The sequence below is a fragment of the Balaenoptera physalus genome, assembly GCF_965194825.1.
Source record: "Balaenoptera physalus genome assembly, chromosome: 19".
NCBI lineage: Eukaryota > Metazoa > Chordata > Mammalia > Artiodactyla > Balaenopteridae > Balaenoptera > Balaenoptera physalus.
In genome coordinates, this window is record NC_138900.1 from 12,614,208 (window position 1) to 12,641,608 (window position 27,401).

At 45.1% G+C, this 27,401-nt stretch overlaps 1 protein-coding gene and 1 pseudogene across 2 annotated transcripts; both read left to right on the forward strand.

Annotated features, from left to right (window-relative positions):
* Window positions 1-42: 42 nt before the first annotated feature.
* On the forward strand, window positions 43-12,025 carry LOC309648664 (cytochrome P450 2A13-like; the record flags this gene model as incomplete). The annotated part of the gene is given in 10 exon segments (XM_082437559.1): window positions 43-5,355; window positions 5,647-5,809; window positions 6,739-6,888; window positions 7,140-7,300; window positions 8,505-8,681; window positions 9,867-9,993; window positions 10,445-10,557; window positions 10,561-10,632; window positions 11,179-11,320; window positions 11,844-12,025. Coding segments are annotated over 10 exon segments (1,467 nt in total). The 5' UTR covers window positions 43-5,175.
* An 8,303-nt stretch (window positions 12,026-20,328) lies between these two features.
* Window positions 20,329-23,089, forward strand: LOC309649595 (ras-related protein Rab-11A pseudogene; annotated as a pseudogene). Its single transcript has 2 exons — window positions 20,329-20,336; window positions 20,423-23,089. The product of its transcript is annotated as a ras-related protein Rab-11A pseudogene (transcript).
* Window positions 23,090-27,401: the final 4,312 nt, after the last annotated feature.

Consider the following 27,401-nt stretch of genomic DNA (forward strand, 5'->3'; position numbering starts at 1 on the left):
TGGGGTTTTTTTTAATGTTTTATTCTGAGTTTATAGTTGTTATTTTCAGGATACTTGTCCCTAAAGAAGCTACTCAACCATAGCCAGAATCAGAAACTCCTCAGAGCTCATCTAGAGTATGACCACAACATCCACTTATAAAAATTCTTTCTGGGCTTCCCTGGTGGCGCAGTGGTTGAGAATCTGCCTGCTAATGCAGGGGTCACGGGTTCGAGCCCTGGTCTGGGAAGATCCCACATGCCGCAGGGCAACTGGGCCTGTGAGCCACAATTACTGAGCCTGTGCGTCTGGAGCCTGTGCTCCACAACAGGAGAGGCCGCGATAGTGAGAGGTCCGCGCACCGCGATGAAGAGTGGCCCCCGCTTGCCACAACTAGAGAAAGCCCTCGCACAGAAACGAAGACCCAACACAGCCAAAAATAATAAATAAATACCACTTCTGTGCAACGAATCCCACATTAAAAAAAAATTCTTTCTTTTTTGAGTCTGCCTCCTTCATCCCTGTCATCTAGCAAACTTTGCCCCCTCTCTCTACTCCAAGACCTGACATTCTTCTGAGAAGGAGCCACTTCACTGGCCATGGGCATGAGCTGTCCAAACAATCAGACAAAAGGAAACTTGACTTTGTTCTCTTCTTTGGCCTTCTACTTCACTGCATTCCAGCCAACACTCCCACCAGCCCTACCCTGATCTTTGTCATCACTGAAATCTGAAACACAAACATCTCACTCCCCGACCAAACCCCCTGTTCTCCAGGCTCACTCACCATTTCACTGCCAAAAGCCTGGATGGTAACACTGGTTGAGCAAGTCTTTGGTTAATGTTCCAAAGAATACAAAAACAATAAAAGGTCAAGTCTCCTCCCTATTAAGAGACCTTTTAAATATACATCTTTAACATTTTGGAATGTTTTGTTTCAGGCTTACAAGGAACTTTTTCAAAAACCACAGGCTATCAAGGACAGTTTTCTGATGGTTCATAAAGAAGAAAAGGTGGAGCTTGGTAGTCTAGAGTGGTGGTGAAGAGCAGGAAAGTTAGTCAGTCACACGAGGCCATGTTCAGGCTCTACCTTTATTGCCTGTGAAACCCAAAGCAACTCACTTCCAACTCTTTGGACCTTACTTAACTCATTTGCAAAATGGGGATGACAAAACCAACACCATAGGCTTGCTATGAGGACTTTAATAAGATCACACTCATTAAAAACTTCACACAGTAAGATGCTAAGTTCAATGAATGATATCACGATTGCAGTACTAGTATTTAAATTTAAAACAAGAAGGCTAACTTAAGATTCTCATTTGGGGAATTCCCTGGCAGTCCAATGGTTAGGACTCCATGCTTTCACTGCCAAGGGCGTGGGTTCAGTCCCTGGTCAGGGAACTAAGATCCCACAAGCCGCACGGTGTGGCCAAAACAAACAAACAAACAAAAAAAGATTCTTGTTTGGAAATTTGTTGGAACTAGTTAGAGATGGTGGTTTCTCAACACGGTGAATGTACCAAATGCCGCTGAACATTTTATGGTGTATAAATTTCACTTCAATTTTTAAAAAAAGATTCTCATTTGGACAGGGTCATACATTTCAGGCACACTTGTGGGCATGAGCCAGGTTCTTCCTAAGAGTTTTGGTTCAGGCTAGGGGGTAGAGGATAGAGAGTTAATTGATAAAGTTGGGACAGGGAGCAGGGAGGTGTTACTGTGAAATATACCTGTTCTGTTCCATCCATCTCACATATCCAAGACCTGGCTCGGACCGCCCTGCTCTCTTCCCTTACCTGTGAACTCATCCCACAAGACCCAGTTCAAATGACACCTCCCCTACCAGGCCTTCCCAATCCTCAACCCTAAGTAGTAATTTATTACTAATAATTACTAATTAAAACTAATGGCATCATTGAGGACTTTAATTTATCCAGGTCTGCTCTCCCACTAGTCTAAGAAATCCCTAAGAGCAGGGACTATGCCATGGTTCAACACGTCCAAAGTTGAGCTCGTTTTCTCTTGCCTCAGACCTGCTCTTGACCTGTGTCCCCAAACCAATAAACAACACTACCATCTCTCCCCAACACTAGCCTCCTCCCTCACCACAGCAAAGTCAACATATAACCAAGGAAGAATTAGTTCTTCCTTCCATATCTTTCTCCAACCCACCCTCTCTCCCCATCCCCATGGTCCTGTCCTCTCTCACCTGTAGAAGTCACTTCCTCATCTCTCGGCTTATGGTCTCATCTCCAAAAACCTGAAGAATCTTGCTGAAATACAAATCTGACCACTTTGTTCCCCTGCTTAAAAGCCTTCTGTGACTCCCCGTAGCTTCAGGACAGAGTCCAAACTCCCCCAACCCAGTTGCATATGGTCCACCAGATCGGACACCTGCTCATGGCTCCAGACTCACCAGTGAACATGGCCCCAGATCTCTGTGCTCTAACAAGCTCTCAACCATGCTCCACGGGCCTCTGGCCTTTATACAAGCTGATTCCTCTCCCTGGAACTCTCCCTCCCAACTCTCCCTATCCTTCCATGGAAAAATTCCTACTGAGCCCTCTAGTGGTTTACCCAGAAGCTACAAGGTTGAATCAGGTGTCCCAACCCTGAGCCCCGCCACCTTGACCTTGACCTTTCTGCCTGTGCCTCCTCATCCCAGCTCTGAGCCCTCTGCCTGTGCCCCCCCCATCTTGACCTTGACCCCTCTGCCTGTGCCTTCTCATCCCAGCACTATCCATTCTGAGCTGTCCTTGCCTGGTGACTGATCTGTCTCCCCCTCTGGAGTGAGAGCTCCATGAGGGCAGGTCCCAGGGCTGTCTTGGTCACCCCTGTGCCCTCAACATCACCCAGCACAAGCTGGCATGAAGTAGTGGGTTCAATAAACACTGGTTGAATGCCTCTATTAAAAGGCTTAAGAGTCTGGGGATAATACTGTGGGAAAGAGAATTTTCTGAGAAGAAGTTGATCCAATGGGAGTGACCTACCTCAGAATGTTCTCAGGACACATCTGTCCTATGGAAGTTTTTCTACTTAGTATGACCCTTGAAGACTGAAGGAGGTAATATCCTGAAAAATAAGGGAACTATTTGTTTGTTTGTTTTTTAAGAAGGGAAATGGAGGGACTTCCCTGGCTGTCCAGTGGTTAAGTATTCACCTTCCAATGCAGGGGGTGCGGGTTCAATCCCTGGTGGGGGAGGTAAGATTCCACATGCCTCACTGGCAAAAAGTCAAAACATAAAACAGAAGCAATATTGTAACAAATTCAATAAAGACTTAGGGAAATGGAACTGGGCCAGGGCTCTTGGAATCCAAACACAGATAGGAACAAGCAGATCTCAGACATTCCCATGTTCACAACATGGCCTGCATGCCTACATACCACACCAGGATAAACACACAAAAACATCCATACACTTATGTATAGTCACAAGTTGTACATGCACACACATAGATGTGAATACACAGTCTACATGTTGGACCCAGAGACACACATGTAAATATCCCCCAACAGACATATATCCCAAAGCATGTACTCATGTTACCCACAGGCAGATGCAGAGATTGGCATGCATTCAGGCACACTGGCAACGGACACGCTCACATCCTGTCAGGCACTCACACAGATGTGCACATATAGCCATAAAGACGTATGGGTACTCACTTATGCACAAACACACACTGCACAAAGATGCATAAGTGATAGGAGTCCTGTAACTCTTTGTTCCGGCAATATTGGCCCTTTGAGTTTATCTTGTTCTTTGTTCTTGGATCACACCACACATACCTGGACTTAATCTTCACAGTTGGTGTTTACCAGGGGTAACCAACATTATTAAGGAAAAATGTCAGTGAGGGAAAAACAGCAGGACCACTCCTCTTTTCTCTACTCCCACTTTCAGCATCCCAGGGCCCCTCTCTGCTTCTGACACTGGAGTTTACCCAAATCTCTCCTGACATAGTTCTCTCTGCCTGCTAATAACAGCCCTGACACACCAGGAATCACGTCTAACGGGGACTTCACACACCCTCAAATACAACCTTCTCTTCCCAAATACTCCCTTTCCACTGGTGGGGAAACCCAATCGCAGGAAGGGGAAGTGAGTGCAGAGCAGGAGAGAAAGGGTTCACATGTGTGCCCCTTGCCCACTCTCTGTTTTCTGTCCTCAGTATACCCACATGTAAAATGGGAAACATCAATAATAATAATAATAATAATAATAATAATAATGGAAATGATACAATTGATGTAGTGGGCTTCCCTAAGGATCTGGGTTGGGAACCACTGGGGCTCTCTGTGAATTCTAATCCTTGAGACAGTTGGGATTTTTCAGTATCATATTGGTGTTTGTTACTATCCAAGCCCTGGCCAGTCCCTCTGCCAGCTGAGACCGTGAGTTACTCTTCTCCAGTTCTGTGGGAAGTTCCATGGAAGTGCAGTTATGGTCTTCTACCTCTTGCCCAACCACAGATAGTCAGTTCTATGACCCCTATCCTGACCTCACTTTGAGGTCCCAATGAGAATTCTGGGAATCAAGAGGCAGCATTGTGTCCAAAGTAAAAGCAGGTCAACATCTGGGGTCAGATGCTGACCCCATGATCCAGCTGGACTCTCCTCCCAGGAACACCGCATCCACAGCCCGGGGTCCTTTCTCACCTCAAGACGCTCAAACCCATTCCCTGGAATCTCCCCCCACTATGAGACCCTTCAACCTACATCTCTCCTCACCAAAAGACCCCCAAATCCACAGCCACACATCCTGTTTCATTCTAATAGCCTTATATCCAGATCTTTGAATTCTTCTTTCCCAAGACCCCAAAATCCACCACTTTGGGGTCCCTTCTCACTCTGAGATCCCAAATCCAAAGCTCAGGGGCTCCCCCAAGCAAATATTCCAAAATCTTCAATTCTGGAACTTACCTACTGCCCTCCACAGCCTAGGGCAGTCCCTCCCGAGGGAACCACAAATTCCATATTGGGGCCCACTCTCTGTTAATCTGATCTGAGGTCCCCCTCCTCCTTCCTTGCTGTCTCTGTACCAAGCTGGGTGGGGAGCATAGTGGGGGGTATAGTTGGGAGGTGAAATGAGACAATTATGTAATCAGGACCAAAGTCGGCCCTTCTCTCCCAGGTAGTATAAAAGCAAACCATCCCAGACATCACCAACTGACTGTCACCCCCAGTGCCGCCATGCTGGCCTCAGGGCTGCTTCCTGTGGCTTTGCCAGCCTGTCTGACTATACTGGTCTTGATGTCTGTCTGGCGGCAGAGGAAGCTCGAGGGGAAACTGCCTCCTGGACCCACCCCTTTGCCCTTCGTCGGGAACTACCTGCAGCTGAACACCAAGCAGATGTACAACTCCTTCATGAAGGTGTCCCAAGGCAGAGAGATGGGTGGGATGGGATAGGGGTGGTGGCCTGCCCAGTTTGGTTGGGGCTTTGTGTCTGGGAATTGACGATGTTGGACCAGAGTCATAGGAAAGGAAAGGGGAGTTTTAAAGATTCAGTATCAGGGTCCTGGCCAGGAAAGACCACATCTTGGGATGTCCAGCTCCTTGACTGTCAGAGCCTGTAGGGAAATGCATCTCGGTATGTGAGATCTGGGTCCAGGGCCAGTTCAGAGCAGAGGCTGCTCTCTAACCACTCCCACTCACCGCCATCAGATCAGCGAGCGCTATGGCCCTGTGTTCACGGTCCGCCTGGGGCCCTGGCGGGTCGTGGCGCTGTGTGGATATGACACTGTGACGGAGGCTCTGGTGGACCAGGCTGAGGAAGTCAGTGGACGAGGCAAGCAGGCTAACTTCAACTGGCTCTTCAAAGGCTATGGTGAGGGGGACCTCGGAGCGGGGGGGGGGCAGGGGGGTGTGGTCAGGCAGACTTGATGGCTTCAGTGTCCCCAGCCTTCTTCTCCTGACTTCCTCTGGTATTCTCTGTCCCCATTCCTGTTCATTGTTGCCGCCCCCTCTGTCTCTAATTTGTCTTAGCATTTCTGCATCTCTATTTCTCCCTGCCTCTCTCTCCCCTATCTCCCTGTTCTCTTTCACTAGATGTCTCTTCTTTCTCTGGATCTCTTAGAAGCTCTTGGGACTTCTGCTTTGGAACCCTGGTCCTCTATCTCCATATGCCTTTTTGTCTTTTTCTCCTTTTCAACTTCTGTGCTTCCCCAGGCTTCTCTCTCCTTCCCTCTCTCTCTTCTTTCTTAGTCTTAGAATCTCACATTATTTCTGTTTCAAAATCCCCATGCCTCCATCTCCTGGTGACAGTCTCTCCTCCTCCCAGACCCTCTCTGTTTCTCTCTCCTTATTTTTCTCTCTTCTCCGGCTCAGTTTTAGAATCCTTCACAATTGTTATATCCGCCTCCCAGATCTCCAAGTATCTCACTTCCCCTCCTTCCCTCCTCTGTCTCTTTCTCTTCCTGTGTGTGTCTCTGTATCTCTCTTTTCTCGGTGTTATCTTTCCTGCCTCTCTCCTTCTGATTCTGTTCTTGCAACTCGGTCTCTATCTCTTTCTGCGTTTCTCTGAGTTGTATGTCTCTCTCTGTCTCTGTCTCTCTCTTTCTCCCCCGCCCACCCCCCTCCTTCCCTCCCTTGCTTCCTCCCACCCTCTTTCCCTCCCTCCCCACCCCTCCCCTCCGCGCTCCATCTCCCACTCGCTCTCTCTCTGCCCACCTTTCTCTCGCTCTCCGGGCCAGGCGGCTGGTCTGGGCCTGCCCCGCCCCTCTCTGCCCCGCCCCGACGCCTACGCTCCCTCTGCAGGCTTGGCGTTCGGCAACTGGGAGCGCGCCGAGCAGCCCCGGCGCTTCTCCATCACCACACTGCGGGACTTCGGCGTGGGCAAGCGCGGCATCGAGGAGCGCATCCAGGGGGAGGCGGACTTCCTCATCGAGGTCTGCCGGGGCACGCGCGGTGAGTGGGGGGACCCCGGAGAGCGCGAGGAGGAGGAGGAGGAGGGAAACAGCCGGCACCGACACACGCATTCTGGCCCCGGAAGGGGTCCAGGTTGGGCGAAGGCGTCCGGCCTCCCAGCTCTGGGGTCTGAGGCTGGAAGTCTGGCTCAGCACCTCCGTGCCCTCCTCAAATTCGCAGACTGGCATCAGACCGCCAAGCTGACTCTCCCCCAAATCCCTGTCTCTCCCCAACCCCACCCCGTCCCCCAGGCGCCTTCCTCGATCCCACCTTCTTCCTGAGCCGAACCGTCTCCAATGGCATCAGCTCCATCGTCTTCGGGGGCCGCTTTGACTACGAGGACAAAGAGTTCCTGTCACTGCTGCGTAGGAGGCTGGGAAGCTTCCATTTCTCAGCTACGTCTACCGGCCAGGTAACCCGTCCCAGCCTGGCTCTACCATGCCTCTACCTCAACCTGCCAACTGCTCCTCCACACCAAGACAGGCGCCCCAAACTCCCATCCTCCAACAGACAGGATCCCCTCAAAACCAGCCCCCCACTCTCGGACAACTGAACAGTTTCACCAGAACCCGGGACAGGTGCCCAATACTCAGTCTCCAAGCACACCTGGATATGTCAAAAGATGCTCCCCCCACCAAAAAAAAAAAAAAAAATGAACGAAAAAAAATAGACACTGCAGGCAAGATACATGTGCTCAACCCAGCTTTCTCTTCTCACCAGCGCGGATGTCCTCACCCCAACCTACCTTAATATCTAACAGATGCTCCCTTTTAAGATATTCTATCTTTCCATCTGAATTTCTTAACACCTGGACAAGTGATCACCTCAGCCCGCTTCCTGAACACCGGGTGCCGGAAAATTCAGCCCAGCAAAATCACTTGTTATCTACACAGGTGTCCCAAACCAGCCCACTGGAATATCTAGACAGTGCCCCCTACCCAGCTCGCTTAAATATCTCAACATTTAGACAGGTACCCCAAACCAAGACCCCTAAACATGTAAACACCTGGACAGATTGTTCCCCAAACACCCAAATAAGTGTCTTCCAGCCCAGCTCACTCAAATACCTACAGAAGTGCCCCCTATTGGCCCATTTGAATATATGAACACCTGAACAGGTATCTCCCCGCTTTAACACCTGCACAGCAGCCCCACTTTAATACCTTAACACCTGTACAGAAGTCCCCAATCCAGATTCCCTAAATATCCACACAGTTGTTTCCAAATGAGACCACCTGAATGCCTAAACACTTAGGTGACCCCCCCCCTTCCAAGTCCCACCTAAACAGCTAAGCACCTGGACAGGTGTCTCCCAAGCCAACCTCACCTGAATATATGAACACCAGATGTACGCTCCAATCCAGCATCACCTGAACTTCTGAAACCTGGATATGTGTCCCAGTCCGTCTCACTTTAATTCTTGGACAGGGACCCTCACACTTAACTCATGTGAAAACTTAGCTATCTATTCCCATCCAGCCCCATCGAAATACCTAAACATCTGGGTAGGTGCCTTTAACCCAGGGCCTTCCTTGCCCTGCGACAGGTCCGACTCCCATTGGGTCCTGAGCACTGACAGCTGTCCTTCCCTTCCCTTCTTCTCTCCCCACCCTCAGCTCTGTGAGATGTTCTACTCAGTGACGAAACACCTGCCAGGGCCCCAGCAACAGGCATTTAAGGAGCTGCAGGGGCTGGAGGACTTCATAGCCGAGAAGGTGGAGCAGAGCCGATGCGCTCTGGATCCCAACTCCCCATGGAACCTCATCGACTCCTTCTTCATCCGCATGCAGGAGGTACACGCCAGCAGCCAGTAAGGAGAGGTCCAAAGCCAAGCAGAAGGAAAGCAGGCTGGGGGTGGTGGAGAACAGAGGCCCATTGAAATCATCCCCCATCCTAATAATTCTCACAATCCCAATGATAATTAACCATCACTGTTCCATCTACTGAGCCCTTGTCCTCAAGCAGGACTTGTGCTTGCAAATCATAATAGCGAGCATTTCTACAACACTGCCATGTGCCAGGCACTAATTTAAATGCTTTACGGTATCCACCTATTTAGCACACACCTATTTAGCTCTTGGAGTAGGCTCTCTATTATGACCCCGATTTTACAAATGAGGAAACTGAGGCCCAGAGAGTATAAGTGCCCAGTCTGAGGTCACACAGCGAGGAAGCAGTGGACCTTAGCTCAGACCCTTCTCTGACTCTAAGGTTGGTGCTGTTCACCACCTTGCACTCACCTTTCGTTCCCTGGTATCAGAGACACCTGTGTGGACAGGGGACCTGGCTTTACTATGCAACAGTGGAGGGTCCCCACCCCCATCTGGATGTCAGTCTCTCTTCTATGATGAAAGGAGATGGGGCTTTATGGAGTCTGAAGTTGAAGGTGAAAGGATCCAGGGAGGAATTTCTCCATAGTAAGCGTCAATATTTTTAGTGAAGGAATATGCTGTTGCTTAAAATTCTGCATCTGTGTCTCAGAAAATGTGTCTCTCTTTAACGCTCTCATTCTGTCATGCCATCTCTCTGTCCCTCTTTCTCATTCACTGCCTCTCTCTGTCCCTCTCTTTCTAAATATTCCTACCATTTAAAAAATGACAACTAAGCTGATAATTAAAGGACAAATAGTCAGATGGCAAAGAGTGTGAGGAGGGCATTTTGGGGCAAAGCCTGCAGCCTGGGCAAAGGCCTGGAGGCCCGGAGAGAGCCTGGCAGAAATAGAGTCCCTCGGACTTCCCTGGTGGCGCAGTGGTTGAGACTCCGCACTCCCGCTGCAGGGGAAACGGGTTCGATCCCTGATCGGGGAAGTTCTGCATGCCCCAAGGTGGTGCCACAAAAAAAGAAAAAGACAAAGAAATTGAGTCTCTCTTCCCACCTTTGGTCTGGATCTAAAAGAGGCAGGTCCAAAAGGAAAACCCCCAGAAGGGCCCTGAGAGCATGGCGGAGTGGGCTCGGCCTTAAGCCCTCTCTCCACGCAGGAGAAGAAGAACCCTAACACGGAGTTCTACTTGAAGAACCTGGTCCTGACCACACTGAACCTCTTCTTTGCGGGCACTGAGACGGTCAGCACGACCCTGCTGCTCATGAAGCACCCAGATGTGGAGGGTAAGGCTGGAGGGGGCAAGGAAGTGGGGGCCACAGACCCTCAAAATTCCTCTAAGCCCGCTGCAACGGTCCCACCTCTCCCAGGTCCCTGGACCCTCAGACATGCCCTGCTATCCAGGGACAAGGTGATATTCGCTGATAGGCACCAGCCAAATTTCACCAGCTGTTAAAATATTGAAAATATCTGAACTGATCGGTGTATAGTTCCCACACGGAACCAACCAAGTGCCCACTGCCTGCTCCTCCAGACCACCCCCCAAGACTCTTCCCTTGCACCTCCCCTGTGATTCTGGCAGGACCAGGTGAACAAGACCCTGCACCAACAGTGCCTATGGCCTGAATGTTCTATGTCCATGTCACATGTGGATGTCATGCATGTTGTACCTACTTGGACGATCATCCCTGCCCTGAGTCCTCACAATAGCTAAACACGTTCCCCCTCCTCCCCAAGCCAGAAGCCATGAGGAGATTGACCACGTGATTGGCAAGAACCATCAGCCCAAGTTCAAGGACGGAGCCAAGATGCCCTACACAGAGGCGGTGATCCACGAGACCCAGAGATTCTGAGACATGATCCCCGTGGGCCCGGCCCGCAGAATCACCAAGGATACCGAGTTTCGAGACTTCCTCCTCCCCAAGGTGCTGCCCCACCCAGCCTAAAGGGATCTCCAACCCACTCCCTGTGACCCCACACCCCATTCCCCTTAGAAACTTCCCAGCCCCTGTCCCACTCCCTCAAAGACTTTCCCAACTACCGTGTCCCTTCCACCTTCCCACTCAGAGACTCCTGAATCCCATATCTCCCCAGACCTCTTGCCTCAGGGAATATGAACTCTATGTCCCCAAAATTCTTATCTCAAGAGACATAACCCCCTTGTTCCCCCAACCTCCTGCCTTGGGAGACACGAACTGCATGTCCGTGAAACCTTCTGCCCCAGGAGACACAGAGCCCATGTTCCTCAAACTTCCCTTCTCAGAGGACATGAACCCCATGGCTGCCAAACTTCCTGTCTCGGGACCATGAATCTCATGTCCCCCAAAGCTCCTCCCTCAGAGGACCCCAACTCCCATGCCTCCCACTTCCCTTCACCTAGGTCACACAAATTCCCCCTCCACCCCCAGGTGCTTTCAGCACACCCATCCCCAACTCCACCTTATCAAAGTCCCCTCCCTCCTCCCAACCAGGGCGCTGAAGTGTTCCCTATGCTGGGCTCCGTGCTGAGAGACCCCAAGTTCTTCTCCAACCGGCGAGATTTCAACCCCCAGCACTTCCTGGATGAGAAGGGGCAGTTTAAGAAGAGTGATGCTTTTGTGCCCTTCTCCATCGGTAAGACACACTGCCAAGCCAACACCACCAGGGGCCTCCTTCATCTCTAAGGTGTAACCTAGTATCTTTCTCCAACTTGGAAGTCCCTCTTACCATATACCCTGGAGCCAACCAGCTGCAACGCCCATAACTACCAAGAACCTGGGCCCAGGCAAAAGAAAAGGGATGATCGTACCCATTTCAGAGATGGGGAATATCATGGCCCAGAGTGAGCCAGAGATTTGTCCAAGGTCACTTAAATTCTTCAGATTCCTAGAAAGGCGATGGCACAGCAGCCATATTTGAGTGTGTATTTGAGGAGAAGGGGCACCTAAAGTTCCCATTGCTACAGCCTGTTTTGCTTCACCCCACCCCATGTTCTAGGGAGACAGGCTCAGAGAGGAGTAGCAACTTCTCTGAAAGTCTCTCAGGCCTCGATATTCCAGCCCGTCCTCCCTGGGAGAATACAGCTGGGGGTCGGTAGTGGCGTCAAGGTAGCAATGAGAACAAGCCTCACCTCCATGCCTCCCTGCTGTTCCTTCAGGAAAGCGGTACTGTTTCGGAGAAGGCCTGGCTAGAATGGAGCTCTTTCTCTTCCTCACCACCATCATGCAGAACTTCCGCTTCAAGTCCCCACAGTCGCCCCTGGACATCGACGTGTCCCCCAAACACGTGGGCTTTGTCACCATCCCACGAAACTACACCATGAGCTTCCTGCCCCGGTGAGCCAGGGCTGTGCCAGGGTGGGGCTGGTGGGAGGAGCAACTGGGAGAGGGAGGGGTGGGGTGGGGTTAGGGGAGGGGCGGGTCTAAGGATGGGGCAATGATGGACGGGGGTCAGGGGAAGGAAGGGGCAAGGTGGATAGGAGAGGAAGAAACAAACGGACTCTGTTCACCTTGCTAGAGGTGGGTTGAGAGGAAAAGAAACCTTATACTATACTTTGAATAGTAACAATAACAGATATTATTTATTGAGCAAGTACACTGTGTCAGCTCTATGCTAAAAGCGTCATATACTCACCTCACTTAATGCTCACAAACCTATGTCACGGGGAACAGTATTCATGCCCATTTTACAAGTAACAAAGATGAGGTCCAGAGAGTTTAAGTCTCTATCTGAGGTCCCACAGAACACAAGTAAGTACTCAGCAAGTACATGAACACAGATCTATATAGGGATGGCTATACTTAGCCCACAGTCGTTTGGGGAGATTCTTAAAAAACACCCCTTCCTCAAGTGAAAAGACAACAACTTATCATACTATTACACAACCTGAACAGCTCTGTCCAGGAGATTTTTTCCAGAGCCCTCACAGGCAGCTGACCTGGCTTCACTACACACTTGCCCACACCCTTGCTCACTCGTGCACACTTTGGATGCCAGAGCATATTTCGTGCCCACCACCAGATAAGGCTACTGTGTCCGATCAGAGTCAGACCTGGGGACAGGAGTCAGACTTCTTAATGAATTGGGTGGGAGAGAGAAACATTTTCAGAGAAAATGCCAGGAGAAGTTTGGAAGCAGCACAGCCATGTCTGTGTGTGTGCGCATGTGTGTATACAGGCATTCGAGTATATGATTGCATGTTCTCCTGAGTGTATACATATTTCCTATGAGTTTCTGAAGGTGGGGCTCTCTCTGGTGGATCTGGGATCTGTGAGAGTCTGAATCACCTGCTTACTCTCAGATAGGTTAGCGTATGTCCCCTTAGAAGTGGCATCCTTCAGCATTGCACAATCTGAATATTCATACACATCAGCTTTAGATCTTTGTGTTAGATCTAGAGTTAGATCTAACCTTAGATCTAAATGCTACACAGATCCCCGCATCCACAAAACTTGCCGCACTTGAAGGACCAGTGATTGAGGTCAAGTGAGAGGAAAGCTGGTCCTTTGAACCCTGCAAGTTTCATAACAGGCTATGATTCTCAAGTTTCTCAGTTTCCATGATCTGTGTTTGGCAACTTGGTTTCCACAAATTGGCTGCTTCCTACTCATTGGAGGGAAATAAGGATCCACAGGGTCACACTCTTTATTATTACAAACACACTATTTAACAATCCAGAGTCAGAATCAAACTTTATCCATCCCTGTGCATGTCACTTTAAGAGGTTTCTAGAAACCTCACCTGGGGGAATCTTAGAATTGTGGCATAACTAAACGGTCGAATCTTGGAACGGCAGAGTCCACAATTCATAATCTTGGAATCTCGGATTCCCAGAACCTTAGACTCAGAACATTTGAATTACTGATGCTTGGAACTCTTGATGCTTAGAATTTTAGCATCAGAGTTTCCTTTGCCCACATCCTTGGGAACTGCATTCCCAGCCCCTCTGGTGGCAAACGTCAGATCTCCAAGCTGAAAGTTCCTTCTGAGAAAGAGTCAAGAGAGGAAAGGAGGGGCTGGAACTAGCTGGGTTCTGCCAATGAGGCATATCTCCAGGGGAAGATAGAGTGGCTAGTAAGTCTTTGCCCAGCAAGAAGGGAGACGAGAGGGAAGAGAGAACAAGTATTAATCTCCAGAGTCCTCAAACTTACACCTGAAAAGGGAAAAGCAGGAGTCCATCAAGGCATTACCAAATGTGCCAAGAGAAGTCACATTCTAGCCACCAATGCCTCAATCTCACTTGTCCAGATAGGGCAGTCTCAGCTTTGTTGCTCTGGAAGAGCCAGTGACCCAGCCCAGCAAAGAGACAGTGCTGGGGCGGAGGTGTTAACAGGAGCCCTGGTTTCTGGTCCAGGCTTTGCTGCTAACTCTTTGGGCCTTCCTGAGCCTCTCATCTGTCTCCTTCCTCACAGGAATTATTTGAAGATTGAAACATAGCCTGGTGTTGAGCTTTAAAACTCAATGGCTGCAGGAATGGGCAGATGGCAGTGGTGATGTTTCTGGGTAGCTTGTTTTTCACTACTCTCTTCTAGCAAAACAAGAATCCTGCTCTTGCCGTAATGACAGGCACAAGTAGCATGTGTTGAGTGCCTGCTATGTGCCAGGCACTGTGCTGAGCCCCTTGTATGAGCTTCCTAGAACTGCCAGACCAAAGTATCACAAGCTGGGTGGCTTACACCAACAGAAATGTATTGTCTCAGAGTTCTGCAAGCTAGATCCAATATCAAGGTGTCAGCAGAGCCATGCTCCCTCTGAAACCTGTAGGGGAATCCTTCCTTGCCTCTTCTTAGCTTCTGGTGGTTTGCAGCTCTTGGTCTTTGGAGTTGCTTGGCTTGCAGCTGTGTAATTCCAAACTCTGCCTTTGTCATCACATGGTGTCGTCCCTGTGTTTGTCTCTCTTCACATGGCCATCTTTTTTTTTTTTTAATTTTATTGGAGTATAGTTGATTTACAATGTTGTGTGAGTTTCAGGTGTAGAGCAAAGGGGATCAGTTATGCATATACGTATATCCACTCTTTTTTAGATTCTTTTCCCATATAGGCCAATACAGAGTATTGAGTAGAGTTCCCTGTGCCATACAGTAGGTCCTAATTAGTTATCTATTTTACATATAGTAGTGTGTATATGTCAATCCCAATCTCCCAATTTATCCCTCTCCCCTTTTCCCCCTGGTAACCGTAAGTTTCTTTTCTACATCTGTGGCTCTATTTCTGTTTGGTAAATAAGTTCATTTGTACCATTTTTTTTAGATTCCACATATAAGCGATATCATATGATATTTGTCTTTCTCTGTCTGACTTAGTTCACTTAGTATGATCATCTCTAGGTCCATCCACGTTGCTGCAAATGACATTATTTTGTCTTTTTTTACTGGCCATCTTTTTATAAGTGTACCAGTCATACTCCAGGATGACTTCATCTTAACTAATTATATCTTCAGTGATTCTTTTTCCAAATAAGATCACACTCTGAGGTACTGGGAGTTCCAACTTCAGAGTACCTTCTTGACAGTTCAATCCATAACACCACTTATGCATGCACTCATTCAACCAAATAAAGTGTCTGCGAGGTGACTCTATGATGATCCTTGTTACAAATGAGCACATGGACTCAGAGGAAGGTTAAAGAATCTGCCTAGGGCTTCCCTGGTGGCGCAGTGGTTGAGCATCCGCCTGCCAATGCAGGGGACGTGGGTTCGAGCCCTGGTCCGGGAAGATCCCACATGCCGCGGAGCAACTAGGCCCGTGCGCCACAACTACTGAGCCTGCGCCCTAGAGCCCGTGCTCCACAACAAGAGAAGCCACTGCAACCAGAAGCCCGCGCACCACAACGAAGAGTAGCCCCCGCTCGCCGCAGCTAGACAAAGCCCGCGCACAGCGACAAAGACCCAACACAGCCAAAAATAAAATAAATTTATTTTTTAAAAAAAGAGAAGACATTCTTGTCTACAAAAAAAAAAAAGAATCTGCTCAAAGTAGCACAGTTAGGACATGACAAAGGCAGATTTGGATGAAAGACAGTTGGCTTCCAGTGTGCCATTCTTGAGGTTCCAGAGATAATTCAGATGGAGCCCCTGCCCCCAGAGGAACTCTGGAGGACGGGGGTGATTCTCAGAAGAAATGTTTTGGAGAAAGGAGGTAGAGGGATAGGAATTTAGATGTCACACTCAGGATGTTCCACACGTGGCTGCTCCCAGGACACATGCAAACCTGTACGCACATGTGCACACAGATATCTGTATAGCTGGAGCAGTGCTTTTTTACTCATGAGAGGCACTCTGATATTTTGTCTTCCCTTCTCTTTCATTTTATTATGTTTTAAATGCTTGTTGCAGCCCGTCGAGCTGCTCATGAATCATTAATGGGTTATGACCTGCAGTTTGAAGAACAAAAGCTTAAAGGAGAAATTCCAAACTCCCTGGGCTAGTCTCCAAGACCGTTTCTAGCCTGGGCTCTGCCCTCCTCTCCCAGTCTCGTTTCTCATCACATGTCACTAAACAGATCCTATTCCCCAAGCTCACCAAACTTCTATTACTGTGCATGGATTATTTATGTCTCCAGGCATTTGCACTGACTGTTCCCTCTGCCTAGAATGCTTTTTCTGCCCTCTCCGCTGAAGTGAAGGACTGTTGCTGTGGTAATATTCACAGAATAACAGTCAAACAGGAAGGAAAGAACCCCTTGTTCCTCTACCAAGATTCCATTCTCCCCCTAATGGTCCAGCAGGATCCAGCAGGAAATGGAGAAAAAATGGTTCACAGGGTTCCCAAAAAGTTACCACAAAACAAAGTATTAAAACGTGGCTTTCACATTAAAAGTGATTTTTTTTTTTTTAGTTCTCATTACAAGAAAAAAATTCTACGTATGACAGATGTTAACTAGACTTACTGTGGTCATCATTTCACAAAATATACAAATCATTATGTTGTACACCTGAATCTAATATAATGTATGTCAATTACACCTCAGTTTTAAAACACTTTTTTTCCCGTTTGCTATTGAAAAGATCAGTTCCAGTTGTATGGAAAATCCATTTATTTGTAATACCTACATTCTCTGACAATGCCAGGAGGAAAAAAAAAAAACAAAAACCCATGAGGCTTTGGGACTTCCCTGGTGGTCCAGTGGTTAAGAATCTGCCTTCCAATGCAGGGCACGCATGTTCGATCCCTGGTCGGGGAACTAAGATCCCACATACCGAGGGGCAACTAAGCCGGCGCGCGGCAACTACTGAGCCCGTGCACTCTGGAGCTCGCACGCTGCAACGAAGAGCCCACTCCCTGCAACGAAAGATCCCAAGTGCTGCAACTAAGACCCAACACAGCCAAATAAATAAATTAAAAACGAGGCTTTGATGTGTAATATCCAACACAGTGTATATTAGCTACATAGCATCCTTCTCCACAATCTGTTCCAGAAAACAGAAAATAAGGAGACACTTCTCAACTTACTCTATGAAGCCAGTATTTCCCTGATGCCAAAACAAGACAATGATAGTACAGAAAAGAAAGTTACAGACCAATATCCCTCATGAATATAGATACAAAAATTCTCAACAAAATATTAGCAAATTAAATCCATCAATATATAAAAAGAGTAATACACCAAGTGAGGTTTATCCCCAGGGTAGAAGGCTGGATCAACATTCAAAAATAAATGTTGAGGGGACTTCCCTGGTGGTGCAGTGGTTAAGACTCCGAGCTCCCAATGCAGGGGGCCAGGGTTCCATCCCTGGTCAGGGAACTAGATCCCACATGCATGCCACAACTAAGAGCTCGAATACCACAACTAAGGAGCCTGTGTGCCGCAACTAAGGAGTTGGCAAGCTGCAACTAAGGAGCCGGCCTGACACAACAAAGACCCAGCACAACCAAATTAATTAATTAATTAATTAAATGTTGACAAAGGATCAAATGCAATTCAATGGAGAAAATACAGTCTTTTCAACGAATGATGCCAGAACAACTGAATATCCACATGGAAACAAGAAATGAATCTAGACACAGCCCTGACACCTTCCACAAAAATTAATTCAAAATGGATCAAGGATCTAAATGTAGAATGAAAAAGAAGAAAACTTTTAGAAGATAACATAGAAAACCTAAGTGACCTTGGGTTTGACTGTGACTTCTCAGATACAACACCAAATGTACTTTCCAATTGATAAGTTGGACTACATTAAAAATCAAAACTTCTGGGACTTCCCCGGCGGTGCAGTGGATAAGAATCTGCCTGCCAATGCAGGGGACACGGGTTCGATCCCTGGTCCGGGAAGATCCCACATGCCACGGAGCAACTAAGCCCGTGAGCCACACTACTGAGCCTGCGCTCTAGAGCCCGCGAGCCACAACCACTGAAGCCCGCGGGCCTAGAGCCCGTGCTCCGAAACAAGAGAAGCCACCGCGATGAAAAGCCTGCGCACCGCAGCAAAGATACAACCAGCCAAAAATAAATAAATAAATTTTTAAAAAAATCAAAACTTCTGTTCTGCAAAGGACAGTTAAGAGAATGAAAAATACAAGCTACAGACTGGGAGAAAACATTTGCAAAGCATATATCTGATAAAAGACTTGTATCCAAAATACACAAAAAAAGACATAAAACTCAGCAATAAGAAAAAAAAACAATTTTCAAATGGGCAAAAGATCTGAACAGATCCCTCACCAAAGAAGATATACACATAGCTAATAAGCATATGAAAAAATACTTAACATCATATTTCATCAGGGAATTAACAAATTAAAAAAATACTGAGATATCCACTACACACCTATTGAACTGCTAAAATCCCAAACACTGACAAGGCCAAGTGTTGACAAGGATGTGGAGCAGCAGGAACTCTCATTCATCACTGGTGGGAATGCAAAATGGTACAGCCACTTTGGAGGACAATTTGGCAGTTTCTTACAAAGCTAAACATTGTCTATCATAGGACTCAGCAATCGTGCTCTTTGGTATTTACCCAAATGAGTTAATAAATTTCCTATTCTTGAATTTCCTTGAAATCATCAAGTCCCAGCTCCTTTTTGCTTAATATTTCTTTCCTCAATTTATCTCTGCCCTCTCTCATTTTACTATAAGAAGTGAGAAGAAACCAGATCACATCTTCAACACTTTGCTTGGAAATATCCTCAGCTAAATATCCAAGTTCATTGTCTACAGTTCTGCTTTCCATACAACTGTAATAGCCAATTCAGCTAAGCTTTCTGCCACTATATAATAAGCATCCTCTTTCCTCCAATTTCAAACAACATATTCATCATTTCCTTCTGAGTCCTCACCAACAGTGTCTTTAACATCCATATTTCTACCAACAATCTGTTTAAGGCAATCTGGGCATTTTCTATCATGTGCCTCAAAATTCTTCCAGCCTCTACTCATTACACAATTCCAAAGTCACCCACATTTTTAGGTATTTGTTACAGTGGCACCTCACTTCTAGTACCAAGATCTGTACTAGTGTCCTATGGCTACTACAACCCATTACCACACACTTGGTGTCTTAAAACAACAGAAATTAATTTTCTCAAAGTTCCGGAGGCCTGAAGTCTAAAATCAATTTTGCTGGGATGAATCAAGTTTTCAGCAGGCTATTAAAGATGGGGGGAGGATCTGAGTACAAAGGGAAGCGCAAGCAACTCTTTGGGATGTTGGAGTTATTCTGCATCCTATCTGCAGTGGTTATAAGAATCTATGTAAAACCTCACTGTAAAGAGGGAGTTTTACAGTATGTAAAAATAGGGTACTTTTTTTTAAAGAGGAATTAGAATTCTTCTTAAAGAGTGAACCAACAACAATGTCCGACTGTAAAGCCAGGAAATTATATTCAATATCTTGTAATAACCTATAATGGAAAAGAATCTGAAAAAAAAAAAAAATATATATATATATATATATATAAAACTGAATCACTTTGCTGTGCACCTGAAACTAACACAACATTGCAAACCAACTATACTTCAATTTTTCAAAATTAATTAATTAATTTTTTAAAAGAGTGAGCCAAGGGACTTCCCTGGTGGTGCAGTAGATAAGACTCCATGCTACCAATGCAGAGGACCCGGGTTCAATCCCTGGTCAGGGAACTAGATCCCACATGCATGCCACAACTAAGAGTTCGCATGCCACAACTAAGGAGCCCACATGCCACAACTAAGGACCTGGCGAGCCGAAACTAAGGAGCCTGCCTGCCACAACTAAGACCCGGTGCAACCAAATAAGAAAAAAAATAAAAAATAGAAAAGAAAAGAAAAAAAAGAGTGAGCCAAGTCTATAGGCAGATTTATGGAAGAAAAAAAACCTAGCTGCAGGTAATCTGAAATGTCCTGTTAGTTTTAGGCTACTCTGAACAGTCATGTTACATTTAATTATCTTATCCATAAAGTCTTAAACATGAAGCCTCATGAAACTGTGAGACAACAGACACTGGAAATTGAAAGGGCTTTCTGCAAAACCCACTTCTTTAGAGCTTATGGAAGCCAAAGGCTAGGCTTTGATACAGTGCCATGTTAAGTGTCTAATGAAAAAGGCTTTGCCTTCCAAAGGATTAAAAAATGTACTGGAAAAAATGCACAAGAAAACATCAAGCAAATCCTAGTTGAGATCTGGACAATTTCCAAAACAGCTATTCTATGCTATTCAAAATGTCAAGGTCGGGAATTCCCTGGTGGTCCAGTGGTTAGGACACCCGCTTTCACTGCCAAGGACCTGGGTTCAATCCCTGGTCGGGTAACTAAGATCCCTCAACCCCCGCGGCGTGGCCAAAAAAGAGACAAAAGTGGCTTTACCCAGTCCAGCTGCTGAAGCTCGGCGCTCAGGTTACCCATGCAGCGACGCCCCCTGGTCCCACCGATATCACTGCTGCTCCCGTCCCTTCGCTTCAGTGTGTACCCGTGACAATGAGTACAACTACCTCGTCAGAGTTGTCCTTATTGGAGATTCTGGTGATTGAAAGAGTAATCTCCTGTCTTGATTTACTCGAAATGGGTTTAATCTTGAAAGAAAGAACACCATTGGAATAGAGTTTGCAACAAGAAGCATCCGGGTTGATGGGAAAACAATAAAGGAACAGATATGGGACACAGCAAGACAAGAGCTATACCGAGCTATAACATCAGCACACTATCGTGGTGCTGTAGGTGCCTTATTGGTCTATGATATTGCTAAACATCTCACATATGAAAATGTAGAGTGATGGCTGACAGAACCGAGAGATCACACTGATAATAACATTGTTACCATGTTTGTGGGCAATAAGAGTGATTTGCATCATTTCAGGGCAGTTCCTACAGATGAAGCAAGAGCTTTTGCAGAAAAGAATGGTTTATCATTCACTGAGACATCTGCTCTAGACTCTACAAATGTAGAAGCTACTTTTCAGACAATCTTGACAGAGATATACCACATTGTTTCCCAGAAGTAAATGTCAGACAGACGTGAAAATGACATGTTCCCAAGCAACAATGTGATTCCTTTTCTTGTTCCACCAACCACTGAAAACAAGCCAAAGGCGCAGTGCTGTCAGAACATGTAAGGTGTTTCTCTTCTCCCCGGGAGGGCTGTGTATAGTCCAATTCCCAGGTCTGAGAATATATTTGTAAATATTTAAATATATTTGTAATTCTTGTGGTCAATGACAACAACAACAACAACAAAAAGACAAAAGTGGAGAATCTATTCCATATTAAAGAAAAAGAGGCTACAACTAAATATAATGCATAATCACAGATTGGATCCTGAACTGAAGGAAAGGGGCAATTGCTACAAAAGGCAGTATTGGGACAATTGATGAACATTTAATACAGGCTGCAAATTTGATGAATTATTGAATCAGTGCTAAAATTTCTGATATATAAATATAGATATGGAGAAATAGAGAGAACACTCAAGGGAACAACTATACCCTGCACAACATATGGACCCATCAGGTCATTGCTCATGAAAGAGCTATCTTTAGAAAGGAAGAGAGAGAGAGGGAGAAGGAGGAAAGAAGTCATTAGGTGGCATGCTGAGGTCCACCCTCCTAAGAGCAGACTGCTCACCAGGACCCTTAAATACCTCTTCTGCTGCCCATTCCTCTGTTGCAACAAAGATCTTGATCCTCGGGGTTATAGGGGAAAACATTTGTGGAACCACCGTGGCACAGTGAAGGGGTTCATGCAAATTTGACTTAAGCCTTACAAAGTAACTATCAACATGGGAGATGACCCTAACCCTGAAAATACTGATTTGAAGGTCTCTGGAATAAGAAATGTATAAATATGAGCAGAGTAGAGATATCCACTCCCTCCCCGGAAGTATATCCAGTAAGAAAGAAAGGGGGGAGGGAGGGAGGAAGGGAGGAAAGAAGAGGAAGAGAGGGAGGAGAGAAGGTGGGGGGATAGAGAGAGAGAGAGAGAGTCCTGAATACAGGGAGAGAAAACAAAACAAAACAAAAACTGGAGAAAGAAGTCCCCAATTTGACCTGTAAATCCAAGATTTACAGAAAGAATTTATACATTCAGAAAATTAAAGGGACTGAAGAGCTTTTGTGCCTTTACACACAGATTCCAAATTAACTTTAACGTGCTGAAATGTGCCAATTGGCAAGCCTTTGTGATCATAATCAATACAAGGGTTCAAATTACAGTTACACCTGGAGATCCCACTAAATTTAAACAAAATACTCTGTATAATCTTAAGGGAGTTGCTGAATATAAAGTGAAAGACCAACAGGGATGCCCATATTAACCATTGGAACTATTGCCTTGCTTAAATTCCCCATGGTCATAGCACTCATTACTCTAAAATATGCCATAGTGGGCACGGATAATCGGATACAACAAAGATTATACACCAATAAATTGGATAACCTAAAAGAAATAGACAAATTCCTAGAAACATTCAACCTACCTAGACAGACTGAATCATGAAGAAACAGAGAATATGAACAAATCTATATCTAGTAAGGAGATTGAATTAGTAAAACGTCCCAACAAAGAAAGCCCAGGACAAGATTGCTTCGTTGGTGAATTCTACCAAATATTTAAGGAAGAATTAATGCCAATCTTTCTCAAACTCTTCCCAAAAAATTGAAGAGGAATTTTTCAGTGTTTTGAACATCAGTCTTAGCAATATCTTTCTGGATATGTCTCCTCAGGCAAGGGAAACAAAAGCAAAAATAAATAAATGGGACTACATAAAACTCAAAAGCTTCTGCACAGTAAAGGAAATGATCAACAAGAACAACCAAACAGAGACAACCTACTGAATAGAAGATATTTGCAAATCATATATCTGAAAAGGAGTGACTATCCAAAATATATAGAGAATGCTTACAACTAACAATAAAAAAAAATTTTTTTTTTAATGGGTAGAAGAGGGACTTCCCTGGTGGTCCAGTGGTAAAGAATCTGCCTTCCAATGCAGGGGACATGAGTTCAATCCCTGGTTGGGGAACTAAGATCCCACATGCTGCGAGGCAACTAAGCCCTCAAACCACAACTACTGAGCCTGCACGCCTCAACTAGAGAGAGAAAACCCGCATGCCACAACTAGAGAGAAACCCGTGTGCTGCAATGAAGAGCCCACACACCGCAACAAAAAGATTCTGCATGCCTCAACAAAGATCCCGCATGCCACAATGAAGACCTGATGAAGCCAAAAATAATAATAATAATAAATAAATTTTAAAAATGGGTAGAAGAGCTGAATAGACATTTTTCCAAAGAAGACATACAGATGTCCAAAAGGCACTTGAAAAGATGGAAGACAGTATTTGTTAATAATGTTCATACTACCTAAAGTGATCTACGGACTCTATGCAATCCCTATCAAAATTCCAATAGCATTTTTCACAAAAATAGAAAAAACAATCCAAAAATTAATATGGAACAACAAGGGATCACCAAATAGCCTAAACAATTTTGAGGGGAAAAAAGAAAAAAATAAAGCTGGAAGCATCACACTTCCTGCTTTCAAAATATATTACAAATGTACAATAATTAAAACAGTATGGTGCCAAACACAAAAATAAATGCAAAATGGCTTAAAGACTTAAATATAGGACATGACACTATAAATCTCCTAGAAGAGAACATAGGCAAAACATTCTCCGACATAAACAGTATCAATGTCTTTTTTTTTTTTTTGGCTGCACCACTGAGCTTATAGGATCTTAATTCCCCAACCAGGGACTGAACCTGGGACCTTGGCAGTGAAAGCATGGAGTCCTAACCCCTGGACCACCAGGGAATTCCCACCAATGTCTTCTTAGGCCACTCTCTCAAGGCAATAGAAATAAAAGTTAAAATAAACAAATGGGACCTAATCAAACTTACAAGTTTTGCACTGTAAAGGAAACCATAAACAAAATAAAAAGACAACCTACAGACTGGGAGAAAGTATTTGCAAATTATGTGGCCGACAAAGGCTTAATATCCAAAATATACAAGCAGCTCATACAACTCAACAACAACAAAAAACATACAACCTGAACAAAAAATGGGCAGGAGACCTAAACAGACATTTCTCCAAAGAAGACATACAGATGGCTAACAGGCACATGAAAAGGTGCCCAACATCGCTAATTATTAGAGAAATGCAAATCAAAACTACAGTGAGGTACCACCTCGCACCAGTCAGAATGGCCATCATTAAAAAGTCTACAAATAACAAGTGCTGGAGAGGGTATGGAGAAAAGGGAACCCTCCCTCACTGTTGGTAGGAATGTAAGTTGGTGCAGCCACTATGGAAAACAGTATGGAAGTTCCTCAAAAAACTAAAAATAGAGTTGCCATATAATCCAGCAATCCCTCTCCTGGGCATATATCCAGACAAAACTATAATTCAAAAAGATACCTGCACCCCTATGTTCATAGCAGCACTATTCACAATAGCCAAGACATGGAAACAACCTAAATGTTCATCAACAGATGAATGAATAAAGAAGATGTGGTACATTATTTCATTCATTTTTTATGGCTGATTAATATTCCTTTGTATATACAAAGGAATACTAAGCAGCCATAAAAAATGAATGAAATAATGCCATTTGCAGCAACATGGTTGGACCTAGAGATTATTATACTAAGCGAAGTAAGTCAGAAAGAGAAAGACAAATACCGTATGCTAACACATATATATGGAATCGAAAAAAAAAAAAAAAAAAAGGTCATGAAGAACCTATGGGCAGGACGGGAATAAAGATGCAGACCTACTAGAGAATGGACTTGAGGACACAGGGAGGGGGAAGGGTAAGCTGGGACAAAGTGAGAGAGTGGCATGGACATATATACACTACCAAATGTAAAACCGATAGCTAGAGGGAAGTAGCCGCATAGCACAGGGAGATCAGCTCAGTGCTTTGTGACCACCTAGAGGGGTGGGATAGGTAGGGTGAGAGGCAGATGCAAGAGGGAGGAGATATGGGAATATGTATATGTATAGCTGATTTACTTTGTTATAAAGCAGAAACTAACACATCATTGTAAAGCAATTATACTCCAATAAAGAAGTTAAAAAAAAAAAGAATGTATATATATGTATAACTGAATCACTTTGCTGTACAGCAGAAATTAACACAACATCGTAAATCAACTATCCTTCAATATTTTTGTTTGTTTGGCCGTGTGGTGCAGCATGCAGGATCTTAGTTACTCCAACCAGGAATCGAACCCGTGCCCCCTGCAGTGGAAGCACGGAGTCTTAACCATTGGACCTCCAGGGAAGTCCCTATGCTTCAATTTTAAAAATTAAATCTAAAAAATAATAATAAGTAAAAACAGACCATACTCAGCAATTAATAACCACCCCCCCATGACCCACACTCATAGATTGAATAAAAAATAAATCACACAAGACACAGTAAGAATGAAGATAAATAAATAGGAGAGGGTATACCAGCCTAATGTCTCCTGAAAAAAAGACAATGTGGCTATACATACTTATATGAAACAAGATTGACACTATGGCAAAAAGAAATTATTAGGAATAACAGGAATATTGTGAAAAAAGGACCTATGCACCTGGAAAATATAAAAATCCTGACACATAACAATATAGCCCTAAATTACAAGACTTTAACTTATCCCCATGAGTAACTGATAAATCAAACAGATTTTTTAAAATAGTAAAAGTATAGAATATTTGAAAAAGATGCTTAATTAGGTAGACCCATTTAACAGCTAGAGGACCCTAAACTCTTAGAGAATCCTCACTATTTTCAAACACACATGGAGATTTTACAAATACTAGCCACATACCAGGCCAAGATACAAACCTTAATAAATGTTAATGGAATAATAGTATAGAAAATATAATCTGTCCACAACGTAAAAAAAAAAAAAAGAAATCAATAACAAAAAGAGAAAAACACCAAAATGCTCAGAAATTTTAAAGCATACTTTTATACAATGGATGGACCAAGTAGAAATCATATTGGATATTGAAAACGTTTAGAGCTGAATGATGAATCATTACATCTCAATACTTAACGGATACAGACTTCATAGAGAAGTGCTTATATGAAAATAAGAAAACTGAAAATTAATGAGTTCAGCATCCAATACAGGAAAAAATTTTAAAATAATTACAGAGCGAGACTTTTTAAAAGGTCAAAGAAAGAGACCCGTGAGGGTCTCTGCCTCTGCTCTCAGCCAGGAGATTTCTAAGCTCGCCTTTACTAGTCAGCCAAGAGTTAAACATTGTGTACAGTGAGACCATTCAGCATCCTTATTTAGGGACCTAGGAAACAAAGTCTGGGCTCCTCAGCCTGGCATTCAAATAGCAGAAATGAGTGAAGCACAAAACAACAACAACAAACACACACACACACAAACAAAATAGTAGAGAGCTTCTAAGTTAGGGAACCAGAACGCTTCCACGTGCCGGGTCCCAAACTCCACGAAGACAGGGGCTCCTTTGTTCAGGACCTCCCTCTGTGTATCCCTTCATCGGCCTGTTGATTTGTATCCTTTAATATTCTTTATAATAAACTGGTAACTGGTAATCTAGTGAGAGAGAAAAAAAGTAGAATCTATGAGACCAAAAACTCCTTTAAGAAGAAAAAAAAATTGTTTAACTTCTTACAATATTTGTGACAAGCAGAATTCTGAAAACGATTCCGCATGACCCATACCTCCATATAATTCCCTTCCCTTAAGTGTGGGCGGGAGGTATGAATAGGATGGCATTATCACTCCCCTGTGTTACATTCCATGACAAAGGGGATTTTGCAGATGTAATTAGAGTCCCAAATCTCTTGATTTTTGAGTTAATCATAAATGAGATTATCCTGGGAGGACCTGACCCAGTCAGACAAGCTCTTAAAAAGGGACTGGCGGGCTTCCCTGGTGGCGCAGTGGTTGAGAATCTGCCTGCCAATGCAGGGGACACGGGTTCGAGCCCTGATCTGGGAAGATCCCACATGCCACAGAGCAGCTGGGCCCGTGAGCCACAATTGCTGAGCCTGCGCGTCTGGAGCCTGTGCTCCGCAGCAAGAGAGGCCGCGACAGTGAGAGGCCCGCGCACCGCGATGAAGAGTGGCCCCCGCTTGCCGCGACTAGAGAAAGCCCTCGCACAGAAACGAAGACCCAACACAGCCAAAAATAAATGGATAAATAAAATTAAAAAAAAAAAAAAAAAGGGACTGGCCCTTTCAACAAAGGATTAGTGATCAGACTAAACTCCTATAAACCAACAAGAAAAAAAACAAAAGGTATTAAAAGGCAGTTCACAG